The sequence below is a fragment of the Squalius cephalus genome (genome assembly GCF_949319135.1).
Source record: "Squalius cephalus genome assembly, chromosome: 12".
NCBI lineage: Eukaryota > Metazoa > Chordata > Actinopteri > Cypriniformes > Leuciscidae > Squalius > Squalius cephalus.
Window position 1 is genome coordinate 3299511 of NC_137133.1, and position 12426 is coordinate 3311936.

General features: G+C 34.5%; 1 protein-coding gene across 7 annotated transcripts in view; it reads right to left on the bottom strand.

Annotated features, from left to right (window-relative positions):
• Nucleotides 1-938: 938 nt before the first annotated feature.
• The window catches only part of senp6a (SUMO specific peptidase 6a), a 34955-nt gene continuing 23467 nt past the window's right edge, over nucleotides 939-12426 (bottom strand). For all 7 annotated transcript variants that reach the window (XM_079887508.1, XM_079887506.1, XM_079887507.1 and 4 more), the window contains 8 exons: nucleotides 10711-10833; nucleotides 10523-10615; nucleotides 8755-8969; nucleotides 8596-8669; nucleotides 7852-7940; nucleotides 5675-5743; nucleotides 5319-5469; nucleotides 939-2428 (listed from right to left, as the gene is read on the bottom strand). In XM_079887508.1, coding sequence (XP_079743634.1) covers nucleotides 2213-2428; nucleotides 5319-5469; nucleotides 5675-5743; nucleotides 7852-7940; nucleotides 8596-8669; nucleotides 8755-8969; nucleotides 10523-10615; nucleotides 10711-10833 — 1030 coding nt within the window. In that variant the 3' untranslated portion in view covers nucleotides 939-2212. The remainder of the gene's footprint in view (nucleotides 2429-5318; nucleotides 5470-5674; nucleotides 5744-7851; nucleotides 7941-8595; nucleotides 8670-8754; nucleotides 8970-10522; nucleotides 10616-10710; nucleotides 10834-12426) is intronic.

Genomic DNA, 12426 nt, shown 5'->3' on the forward strand with positions numbered 1-12426 from the left:
AAAGGCATAACCAGGGACATAACCAGAAGTCTGTGTGCAGGACATCTGCTTTTATGTAACAGTAGCTAAGTTCCATCCAAACCTGTGAATTTAACTTATGCGCAAAATTGGAATATCGCATAAAACATTTGTGAGAACAAAAAACAGAACAAAATCGTCACTTCCTTGGAAATTGGCGCAAAATATCGAACAAAAATCGAAGTTGCTGCAATCATGGAAGAAACCATGGCTCTTTTTTTTCTATATCATAAATGACTTGCGCGCAGATGCTGTCGCAATAAACGCCGTCATGTTCGGATGCTGGTGTTTGGGAACACAATCTTTGAGATGCTTCTGGGAGGAATTAAACCAAATCATTCCGATGACAGACATTGACTCAGGAGTTTCAGAACCGCCAAAACAACATTTGAGATGCTGTGATGTGATTGGTCCGCTGGTTAGTCCAGTTATCCAATCACATCCTCTGTTGGGGCAAAGTCTTCTGAGTTTATTGTTGCACTTCGAGGGATTTATTAAGTAAATGTGTTTCCACTGTAGTTTATGTACGTCTTATCGGATAAAAAGTTTATCCACCTCAACTGAGCGCGTACATTTTTAATGCGTATTTTTAGAACTAGTGTTATTCTACATTGCCCATGTAAAACCAACAAAATAAAACGTTAAATTATGCAGATAACTTGAGAAAATTAAAGGGGTGGTATAATGCACTTTTCATAAGATGTAAAATAAGTCTCTGATGTCCCCAGAGTGTGTATGTGAAGTTTTAGCTCAAAATACCCCACATATATTTTTATATAGCATGTTAAAATTGTCCATTTTTGAGGGTGAGTAAAAACGCACCGTTTTGTGTCTATTGCTTTAAATGCAAATGAGCTGCTGCTCCCGGCACAGGGGGCGGAGCTTCAAGAGCTTGCACTCACACAGACATGCACTGAAAATTTCAAAAACTTTTAGCCTTTTATGTTCAAACCGGATTCAGACAATGATGGAGAGACTCAAGAAGAAGTGACAACATGTAGTTAACATTTCTAAATGGTTAGTTGATGAATTTATGAAGCTTATGTGTCTTCTAGACATTGATTAGCATATTCTGTCATGATAATCTATAAATCGTGTTCAGGGGGCGGGGGTTTATGTAAATTCTAGGGTTAGTGATGTCACTAACCCGGGAGGAATGTGGTGTAGTCTCTACCAGCCGTTTGTTGTAGTCCTTAAAAAGCAATTTCTTTAAAAGCAAATATCTCCCTTTGCTTTGAACTTTGAGTGTCATAACTTTGCAGATGTTGTTTATGCTCAAACAGCAACATTACACACTAACTAAAATTAGAAAAGTCAAATCATAATCAACCACCCCCTTAAACAATTTTACCATTTTGATTATTTTGAGTAATTATTGATGTTCCTTCAACTCAATGCATCTAGATACACACACAATCAGCGTCTCTTCCATCTTTTGATTTTTCATACCATGTAACAATACCTAATCACCGGCTACAAGTCTACAGAAAACAGGGTCAAAGTTGAATCTGACTTTAAGCTTCACACGTCTGACCTGCTTAAGTCCGATACTTTGAGGAACGTTTATGAATCATGTGATAGTGCTTTGAAAAGACCAATACTCAAATGTTGTGAATCAAATGAAATAATGTGAACAAGATAATCATAAAGCAGCAGGCCTAATTTTTGACACATAATATTCTTGTATTAGACAGTACCAAGGCAAATGTGCACTCTTGAACGGCAAATAGCAGAACATTGAAAAATGATTTCGTTGTAATCACAAATTTTGCTTGGATACTGATATTACAAAAAAATGCATTCATTTCCTTCAGAGGCATTAATTCCCAATGGAATACTGAACAGGTCTGTATTTAATCCTCTAGGCACATTAGAGTAAATCATCAAAGATGAACACATGAACTTTTATTTCACAGATGGTGCAAAGTTGAAATCCGATGCATTAACAATAAATGAGAGGCAAAACTCAAAAGGCATTTAAAAAAAAACAGCAAAGTAAAAGAAAAAGCCTAGCTTATGTACACTTCAATACAAATAAAAAAAAACAAAAAACCTTTTTTTCATATTTCGCATCATCGAACCTATAAGAAATAACGGCAGAGTTGTCCAGCAGCGAAAAATCACACAAGGCCCTGATTGGCTTTTAGTGTTTATAAGTCATGTGATGGTAGAAGCGTAGCAGCGTGGGCGGAGCTCAGGAGCTGATTGGAGGGATTAGATCAGCTGACTCTAACGCGTCCTCGTTCGGGCTGTGGCCGGCGTCCGGATGTTTCTCGCTCTCCTGACTGAGCTGCTGCTGACTCTGGATCTTCAGAATGAGCTCCTTGATCTCTTCCCGCTTGGTTTTCATCCTTTGCTGGGGAAACCAATCCAATAGATTCATCGGCAGATCAAAGCTTTGAAGAGGATTCTTTAGAAGACACAAATAAAAAAATCAATTATTGCATTAGTTACAAACGAAAACGCCTAAACTGAGCAGTCAATTCAATATGGATATGAGGGTCACTAAACAGCTGTAATGTATATTTCTGTTTTGATGATCTTTCATCACTTTTTTACTGACGTAAGGCAGTGTAAGCGGGGAAAAATGTAACCGATAGAGTACCATCATGACACTGTTGTAGGGCTGCAACTAATGATTATTTTGATAACCGATAATCTCTTTAATTAATCAGATGGAAAAATATTAATAAATATTAATTTCAATGTTTTTAATTGTCCTCTAAATGATGAGCAATTTGAAAACAAATGAAACTGCTCATAAGTCATTCTGAATAGAAACATAACCAACATATATTTATAAAGCCAACACTTGAGAGTTAACAGTTCAAGACTCAGAATTACTCAGACTGTTATTAATATGGAGATATATAAGCTCAAACATATACATATATACATATATATATATATATATATATATATATATATATACATATATATATACATATATATATACATATATATACACACACACACATATATATATATACATATATATATATATATATATATATATATATATATATATATATATATATATATATATATATATATATATATATATATATACACACACACATATATACATACATATATATATATATATATATATATATATATGTATGTATATATGTGTGTGTGTGTATATATATATATATATATATATATATATATATATATATACACACACACACATATATATATATACACACACATATACATACATACATACACACACATATACATACATACATACACATATACACACACACACACATATATATATATATATATATATATATATATATATATATATATATATATATATATATATATATATATATATATATATATACACACAGTACAGGCCAAAAGTTTGGACACATTACTATTTTTAATGTTTTTGAAAGAAGTTTCTTCTGCTCATCAAGCCTGCATTTATTTGATCAAAAATACAGAAAAAAATGTAATATTGTGATATATTATTTCAATTTAAAATAATTGGTTTTCAATTTATTACACTTTAAATTATCATTTATTCCTGTGATCAAAGCTGAATTTTCAGGATCATTACTCCAGTCTATCACATGATCCTTTAGAAATCATTCTAATATGGTGATTCATTATCAAAGTTGGAAACAGTTCTGCTGCTTAATATTTTTTCATAACCTGTGATACTTTTTTAGGATACTTTGATGAATAAAAAGTAAAAAAAATAATAATTAAAAAAAAAAAAATTCTTTCTTTTTTTGAAATAAATCAATACTTTTATTCATCAAATATATCAGGCAGCAGAACTGTTTCCAACACTCATAATAAATCAGAATATTAGAGTGATTTCTAAAGGATCATGTGATAGACTGGATGTCACATGTGACATTGAAGACTGGAGTAATGATACTGAAAATTCAGCTTTGCATCACAGGAATAAATGATAATTTTAAGTATATTCAAATAGAAAACTATTATTTTAAGTTGTAATATTATTTCACAATATTAATGTTTTTTTTCTGTATTTTTGATCAAATAAACGCAGCCTTGATAAGCATTAGAGACTTCTTTCAAAAATATAAAAAAAGTAATGTTTCCAAACTTTTGACCTGTACTGTACATATATACATATATATATTTTTTAAATGTATAAAAATATTATGTGTATATGGTATAACAACTTATATTCACAATTAAAGTGAAACTACAAGTCTGCTCATACTTCATTTCAAGTCTGAGGATTATATTTCTAAAACTATACATTTTATAAAGCATTCTGTGAGACCATGTCATGTGAGTTTTTAGAAAAGGCTGATAAGATGCTAATAAAATACTTATTTTTTCCCCCAGTAAACACCGATTTGCAGTCTAATATCTAACATACAGTGTCAAAGTCGCTGGTGGTGTGAACGGGGCTTTAGAGGTGCTTTTGGTGCTTTTAGCATCAAGCTACATAACACAATTTAAAAGATGAATTAAAACAAGCCTGTAACGTCCACAAACGGAGGGAAAATAGCAGACTAAAAGTACAGATACATAACTTGAAATGTATTCAAGTAAAAGTACACAAATTTGAAACTAAAAGTAAAATTTCTGATAAAAACTACTTGCATTAACATGAGTATTTGTAATTCGTTACTTTAAACCCCTGGAGCTTGGTTACTCAGTTCAATAAGAGACTCTGAACTACTTTTTATTATATAAATGTGTCATTCTACAGGGTGGGCCATTTATATGGATACACCGTAATAACATGGGAATGGTTGGTGATATTAAAGTCCTGTTTGTGGACTTCTAAATGGCCACCATGGTCACCACCCATCTTGAGGAGTTTGCCCCCTCACATATACTAATGTGCCACAAACAGGACTTTAATATCACCAACCATTCCCATGTTATTACGGTGTATCCATATAAATAGCCCACCCTGTACAAATGTATAAAACGGATCTGAGATCAGGTAAAAACCATACAGACACCGGTTCATGATTTCACAGGAATCATCACCCCTAGTGGTGAACCAATGTAATTTCGGCAACAAAGCCTTGTTCACTGAAATCAGAGACTTTGGCAGTGATCATGAGGCTTGTTTCGAAAGCACCCATTGCTATGTATGTGTGTGGGCGCAAAATGGGAATAATTTATATGAAACTTTTCCCTATTTAATATTAAATCCTGGAAACATTGTGATGTCATTTGTCCTAACAGGGCTGTCTGGGATGTGTGTGAATTAAAGCACATTACACGAGTAAACAAAATGATGCAACGGCAGAAAAGTTGTCGATGTTTGGGAAGCGGCTCACTCTCACCTCGAAGAAGCTCTCCACGTACTGCAGCACGTAAACCCCACAGTCACTGAAGTTATCCTGCTGGGGCACACGAGGACTCGAGCCCTTCATCACCTCTTTCCCGAAACTCCTCTGGGAGCCCTTCCGCACCTCCCACTCCACCTCTAGATACCTGCACAAACACCAAGACACACACTCACAATACTGACACCAACATGGATGAGAACTCAAGGCCACTCGTGTTATCGTTTAAAGACTCGTGCAGATTCTCCATGATTCCCACAGGAAAAAATACTATTCTTTCAATTTTATATGCAAAAATCATGAAATCACACATCCATGGGGAATAAAGGTTTTATTTTCAAGTAGTAACTCACTGTCGCAGCGTTTTCACCACAGTCGACCGTGTGGGTCCACGCAGAGAGTCCATGATCAGAATGCAAGGCCTGGGGATTTCAATAACATGACAATGAGTGCTGGAAAATATACACAACCAGAACAAACAACATGTATTGGAATCAGTCGATCCCGAATTATTTTTTAACCTAAGTTGAGAAATTGAACTGGAATTTTAAAAGCAATGAATCTCAATTCAATTCTGCCTGGACCCTGGTTTGTGCTTCTGATATTATAATGTAGTGACTGAATCTGTCCCGAACACAGGTGTAACGTTTATCGGACAATCAAAGTTGCCACGTTAAAGTATGCAATTACATAATATGCTTAACATTGTTCATTTTTCCACACTGTTGACACATTTGATATAACTGATCCACTGTTCTGTGACATTTAATTACCATATTTGATTTGGTTGACTATGCAAATAGGGTAATTATTATTAAATAAAAAAATTAAAATATTGAAAAACAAAGCTGAAATAAATTCAAAAATACAAAAATATAAAAAAAAAAAATCCAAAAGTTTGTAATCTGTAATATTTAAATGTTTTTTTTAAATGTTTTTGAACATCAGTCTTCTGCTTGTGTAAGGTTATACACTACCGTTCAAAAGTTTGGGGTCACTTAGAATTTTGTTTTTGTTTTTTTTGTGGAAAGAAATTAATACTTTTATTCATCAAGGATGCATTATAAATGACAAATGCTATTCTTTTGAACTCTCTATTCATTAATGAATCCTGGAAAAAGAATTGTACACAACTGTTTTCAACATTGATAATAATAGTCATAGTCAAATCATCATATTAGAGTGATTTCTGAAGGATCATGTGACACTGAAGACTGGAGTAATGATGCTGAAAATACAGCTTTGATCACAGGAATATATTACATTTCACAATATGTTCAAATAAAAAGTTATTTTGTAATAATATTTCACAATATTACAGTTTTTACTGTATTTGAGATCAAATAAACGCAGCCTTGGTGAGCACAAGAGACTTATTTTTTTAATCATTAAAAAATCTGACCAACCCCAAACGTTTGAACGGTAGTGTAAATATTAAATGAAAACCTTCACTAAATGAATGTTGCCTTGGCAGATGTGTTCATTTTACCAGCTATTTTTTAATTTAGCCTTCCTTAGATTATAGTTTATCACATTTAGTCAATCTTGTTCTGCTTTTGTTTAGTTAGAGAATTATATTTATATATATATATATATTTTGCTCAATTATAATTACAACGTTTTTTGTCATTTAAGAAATTTATTTTGACATTTACATTTTTACATATACATTATTGCACTTTTTCCATTTAAACAACAGCAAAGAAAGATGTTGTATTGTCACACAGAGGTTGCGTAACAGCATTTATGCAGGACCGTGGCCCTCCAGGAAAAGGTTCGGACACCGTCATAGAGGATTGTACAGAAGTCTGTTATATTTTGACACTTTTTTTTGTGGATAAAAATAAAGACAAATTTTGGTTTATTTTTACCTACATTTTTCGTCTCTTCTTTTTTCGTCAGCGATATTGCATGCTGATATTTTATCGTTTAATGACGTTGGTATCGTTTGTCTTCGCCTCGTCTTGTCATTGAAGAAAAACTTGCCGAACAACTTTTTTTGTCATAGTTTTTATTAACAAATTTAACTACTGGGAAACTTGACTGAAATAAGTTGAAGCACTGAAATTACTACATGTAAATGAAAACTAAAACTTATTCTATTCTAAAAAATTTTAATTCATAAAACCTAAAAAAATAAAAACTTAATATAATATAATATAATATATAAAAATATTATACAAAAGCACATAACAAAAATAACTACAAATGAAACAAATTAAAACCCCTCATTTCTTTTTTCGGCTATGTACTGACAAACTTTCCAAAAAGGCTGGTAAGCTTTTCTTTGACTGTTAGCATTTTTAAGACTCGCCATCTTCTAACATTACACTCTGACACACCGTATTTCTTGGCTGCTTAATGAATGTTGTTTGATGACTCCGCTGCATTTAAACGTAGTTGGCACTACCTATTGTTTCATGTAAAAACCCCATTTTTTCAGATGTATTTACAAGAAAAAACAACACTTGTCTCATATAACAATACAGTAATATTATATTCACAATAAGAGAGGAATATTTGCGCTCACTGTTTGCAGATGGTGGGTTTGGACGTCCACTCCGCTCGGTCAGAGCTCCCAGTGTCATCGACCAAAGTGCCGTCATCGCTGCACTCATCCTGAAAACACAGATAACAGGCAGCGCATATCAACGTGAGAACTCTTGGGTAGAGAAAAATAAACAGCAATGTTGGAGTTTCTGTTAGTCAGAACAGCCCAATGTTACCAGCTGTTTGCAGGAATAACCTTTTAAAGTATTTACACTACTGCCAGAGTTTATGGTCGGTACGATTTTTTTAATTATTTTCAAAGATGTCTCTTATGCTCACTATGGCTGCATTTATTTGATCAAAAACACAGTGAAAGTAGTAATATTGTGAAATATTTTATCATAATATATTCCTGTGATAGTAAAACTGAATTTTCAGCATCAATACTCCAGTCTTCAGTGTCACATGATCCTTCAGAAATCACTCTAATATGAGGATTTGCTGCTCAAGAAACATTTCTGAATATCATCAATGTTGAAAACAGTTGTGCTGCTTCATATTTCTATGGAAACCATAATAAAAAAAATGTAATGTCTTTCTGATGAATAGAAAATTCAAAAGAACAGCCTTTATTTGAAATAGAAATCTTTTGTAGCATTATAAATGTTGTTACTGTCAATTTTGATCAATTTAATGCATCATTGATGAATAGAAGTATTAATTTCTTCCAAAATAAATAAAACAATCTTACTGCCCCCAGATTATCCAAACTGAAGTGAATTACCGGACATGAGCTTTGGTCATCAGAGTATTGGGAGTCGTCTGTTCCGTAACACTCGATTATTCTGTGTAAACCATCTGCAACAGAAGCCAAACAGACGTCAAGCAGTGACACTCAGCAGCCGGCAGCCTCCGGGGACTGGTGCGGTCCACGTCTGCTCACCTGTGAACTGCTGTCTGTTCACATCAGCTGCAGATCTGTGCAGGACGGCTGTGTGCTGGCTGTGCTCTTCCAGCTCATCTGAAGCTCCAGCGCTGGGCGGGCCGGAGGAGACCGCAGTGCTGTGGGCAGGAGCTTGAGGCTGGTACAGTGGGTTTGGCTCAACATGAGCCTTCTCGAGACCCGGAAAACAGATTATGGCCAGATACCAGTGTGCACTAGACGGACATAGAAAGACGGGTTATGAGATTAAAAACATGATAATATGGGAGTATTATTTTTGTATCATTGGGATACTGTTATAGTTTTTAGAACTATTTTTTAATTAGATTTGGTGTTTAAATTTCAATTTCAGTTAAAAGTGTGTCTTTTATGTTTTTTTGTTGAAGTGCCCCATTATGCTTTTTCCAATATTCTCCTTTCATGTAGTGTGCAATGTAGCCTTTATGAAATGTAAAAGGTCTGCAAAGTTTCAAAGATCAAAGTGCACAACGAATAAAGCTATTGTCTCCTAAAGAAAGAATCGAATCTGAACTGTTGAAATGATTCGTCAGTAATTCCAGTCTCACTTCCTGTTACAAATCTACATTACAAATTTGCATAATGCCAGCCTATGGACTTCATTGGCTGCCTGAAAAAAACCCAATAAAGTCTACTTTGACCCTCAAGCACTGTAGTTGTATCAGAGACTGAAGAGTTTGGTTCGTGTTGTCGACATGTTGAGAAGACCAATCACAACAGACTGGGCCTTCTGACCAATCAGAGCAGAGTAGACCAATCACAACAGACTGGGCCATCTGACCAATCAGAGCAGAGTAGACCAATCACAACAGACTGGGCCTTCTGACCAATCAGAGCAGAGTAGACCAATCACAAACAGACTGGGTCATCTGACCAATCAGAGCAGAGTAGACCAATCACAACAGACTGGGCCATCTGACCAATCAGAGGAGAGTAGACCAATCACAACAGACTGGGCCATCTGACCAATCAGAGCAGAGTAGACCAATCACAACAGACTGGGCCATCTGACCAATCAGAGCAGAGTAGACCAATCACAACAGACTGGGACATCTGACCAATCAGAGCAGAGACGCTCTCGGAAAGGAGGGGTTTAGAGAGACTGAATCTACAAATGAACCGTTTTCAGGCACTGGGATAAAATAGGTGATATATAGGAGCCCTTTAAGGAAATAGGAGCAAGTTTAAGATGTTTTCTGACCTTTGATGCATGTAAATCTATTGTAGGAGACTACAAAACAAAATTGGGAACCTTTAAAATAGCATAATAGGTGCACTTTAAAATGTCTATATAGTTTAATTTTTTTTTAATTAAATAATATATATATATATATATATTTATGTTTTAGCTATTTTAACACATCAAGGTAAACTAAATGAAAGTGGGAAAGTTTACCTTAGCAACTGACTGAAATGAAATAAGTTTAAGATTTTATATTTTACTTTATATCAGTTGACTTATTTTATTTCACGTAATTAAACAAGTAACTTTTTTCTGGTTTCAGTTTTAATAAGCCTGCACATCACAAATACTAATCATTTGAAGCAAGGCTATTTAACGTTAATTTAGTGTAAAAATAAAACATTCATGCAAACAAAAAGCAAATCATGATATCCATTTGCCTTCCGAACAATTTAAACTTGAAATACTACTTTCATTTAAATCACAATGAAAAGACATTCACATGTATCTTTCCTCCAATTAACAACTTCTCAAGTAACTGAAGGTTAAATGTAGATAAACACTCACGACTCATTGATGGGCACAAAGATGAAGTCCTTCTGGAAGAGATCCACGTGACGTGTCCATGTCTTCACTCTGTTGTGCTTCCTCTTCTGAATGCTGAAACACATGAAAGTCCCATCCCAAAATGAATCTCAGCACAGTAAGCGAGCTCCAAGAACAGGTGAATATTTGAGTAAATGACGTAAGCTCACGGTAAGCTGGACGTGTCAGCTGCGTTTCTCCGCTCTCTTTGATTGAGTCTCTTATAGAAGAATGAGCTAAACACATGACTGCGGACAGCATCTTCCTTCTTTAACTTCTCCAGAAACAGATATCTAGTAGCAGAGAGCACACATGCTGGTCAGAACATGTCAAACTTCATACAAGATCAAGTACACCCCATGATAAGTCTATTTTTGTAAATCAAGGAAATATAATTTAACTTTTCCCCGCCAGCGTTTAAAAAAAAAATTGCCAGCCAGCGCCTGCATTTTTAATAATTTTCACAAAAGTTTCATGCCCCCAGAATATTTTAACTGAATAATATATAACTGAACAGATCATATATCAAAAGAAAGAACAAAGCATCTGCTTAAAAACAAAAAACAAACAAAAAAAGGAATGCATGAAGCTAGAATAAAATACATATTTTTTTGTTTTAAATCAACACTTGAATGTGGATAAGTTTCATTAATAAAAAAAAAAGCAACATTGAGCAAAAAGATGAGAAAATCTTGTTTTTGCCAAAGACTATATCTGGATGGGATTCAGAAAGATGATCAAACACAGATAGAGTAGATCGAGTCCATCAACACCCCCAAAGCTTCAGTCCTAAAGCTCGTTCTGGGTCGTCATTTCATTGGGTAACGATAGCCATTTTTTATTTATATGCCGTTTCATGCTGATGATTGCATTGGCTTGAATACGCTATCGCTCGTTTCTGCTGCTTCTTCACATGTCTTTTGATCAGGAGATTCAGTACTCTTTCAGAAGATGTGTAATAGCACCGTATAACAGTAAAAACACGGAAAACCGGAACATTTCTGTCAATGGCGAGGAAAGAGTTAAGGAAAGACATTTCAACCGTACATTTTCGTGATGATTTCAGCAGATTAAAAGACACTGACATTTCAATTTCGTGTGTGGAAAAAGTTAGTACACCCATTCGCCACCCATTAATCACTACATCAACTGCCAAATATTTGGCAAATGCACTAATTAGTAGAACACCACTTATATAAACCATTAAAAACTCAAGTTGAAGCTGAAATTTGAAGTACATAGTGGGAGTATTATGCCTACATCAAACAAGCTGCCTGAGAAGCTCTTTAAAAGAGATTTAAAGCCACTTCTAAGGGGTCATTTCATGACACCGCTTTCAACTAAAAATGTCAGTTCATGCATTGTGGGGCTTGCTGTCGGAAAATGAAAACGGAGACGCATGTGTATTAGGCTACGTGTTCAGTCTGTAGGGTTTTTTTTAATTAATTTTTTTTTTACAAAGTGACATTGCTAACTATATATAGCTATAATACAGCATTTTAAGTCGTTTTTGCAGATTTGTGTGAACAAGGATCACTTTGACAACTTGTCATCTGTACGCGAAAAAAGCAAAGAAAATGCTAATTTTCTGTTATTTAGTACATCATTGTCATGCAAGCGTAGACTAATAGTGGAGCGGCTAAGTGCTTATGTTTGGCAGAATCGTTCAGTTTATGATACAAGCGTGAAAATTGGCATGAGCAGTCTCCATGGGTCACTTGACAAGAAAATTGTCCGAGCCACTTGAAATTTCAAGATGACGGCCATTTTTCAATATGAAAAATGTGCTTAGTGGAGCAGTTAAGTGATATAGTGGTTTATTTGGTGAAAAAATCTTGAAAAATGGCCGCCATCTTGAAATTTCAAGTAGCTGTGGGTGGCTTATT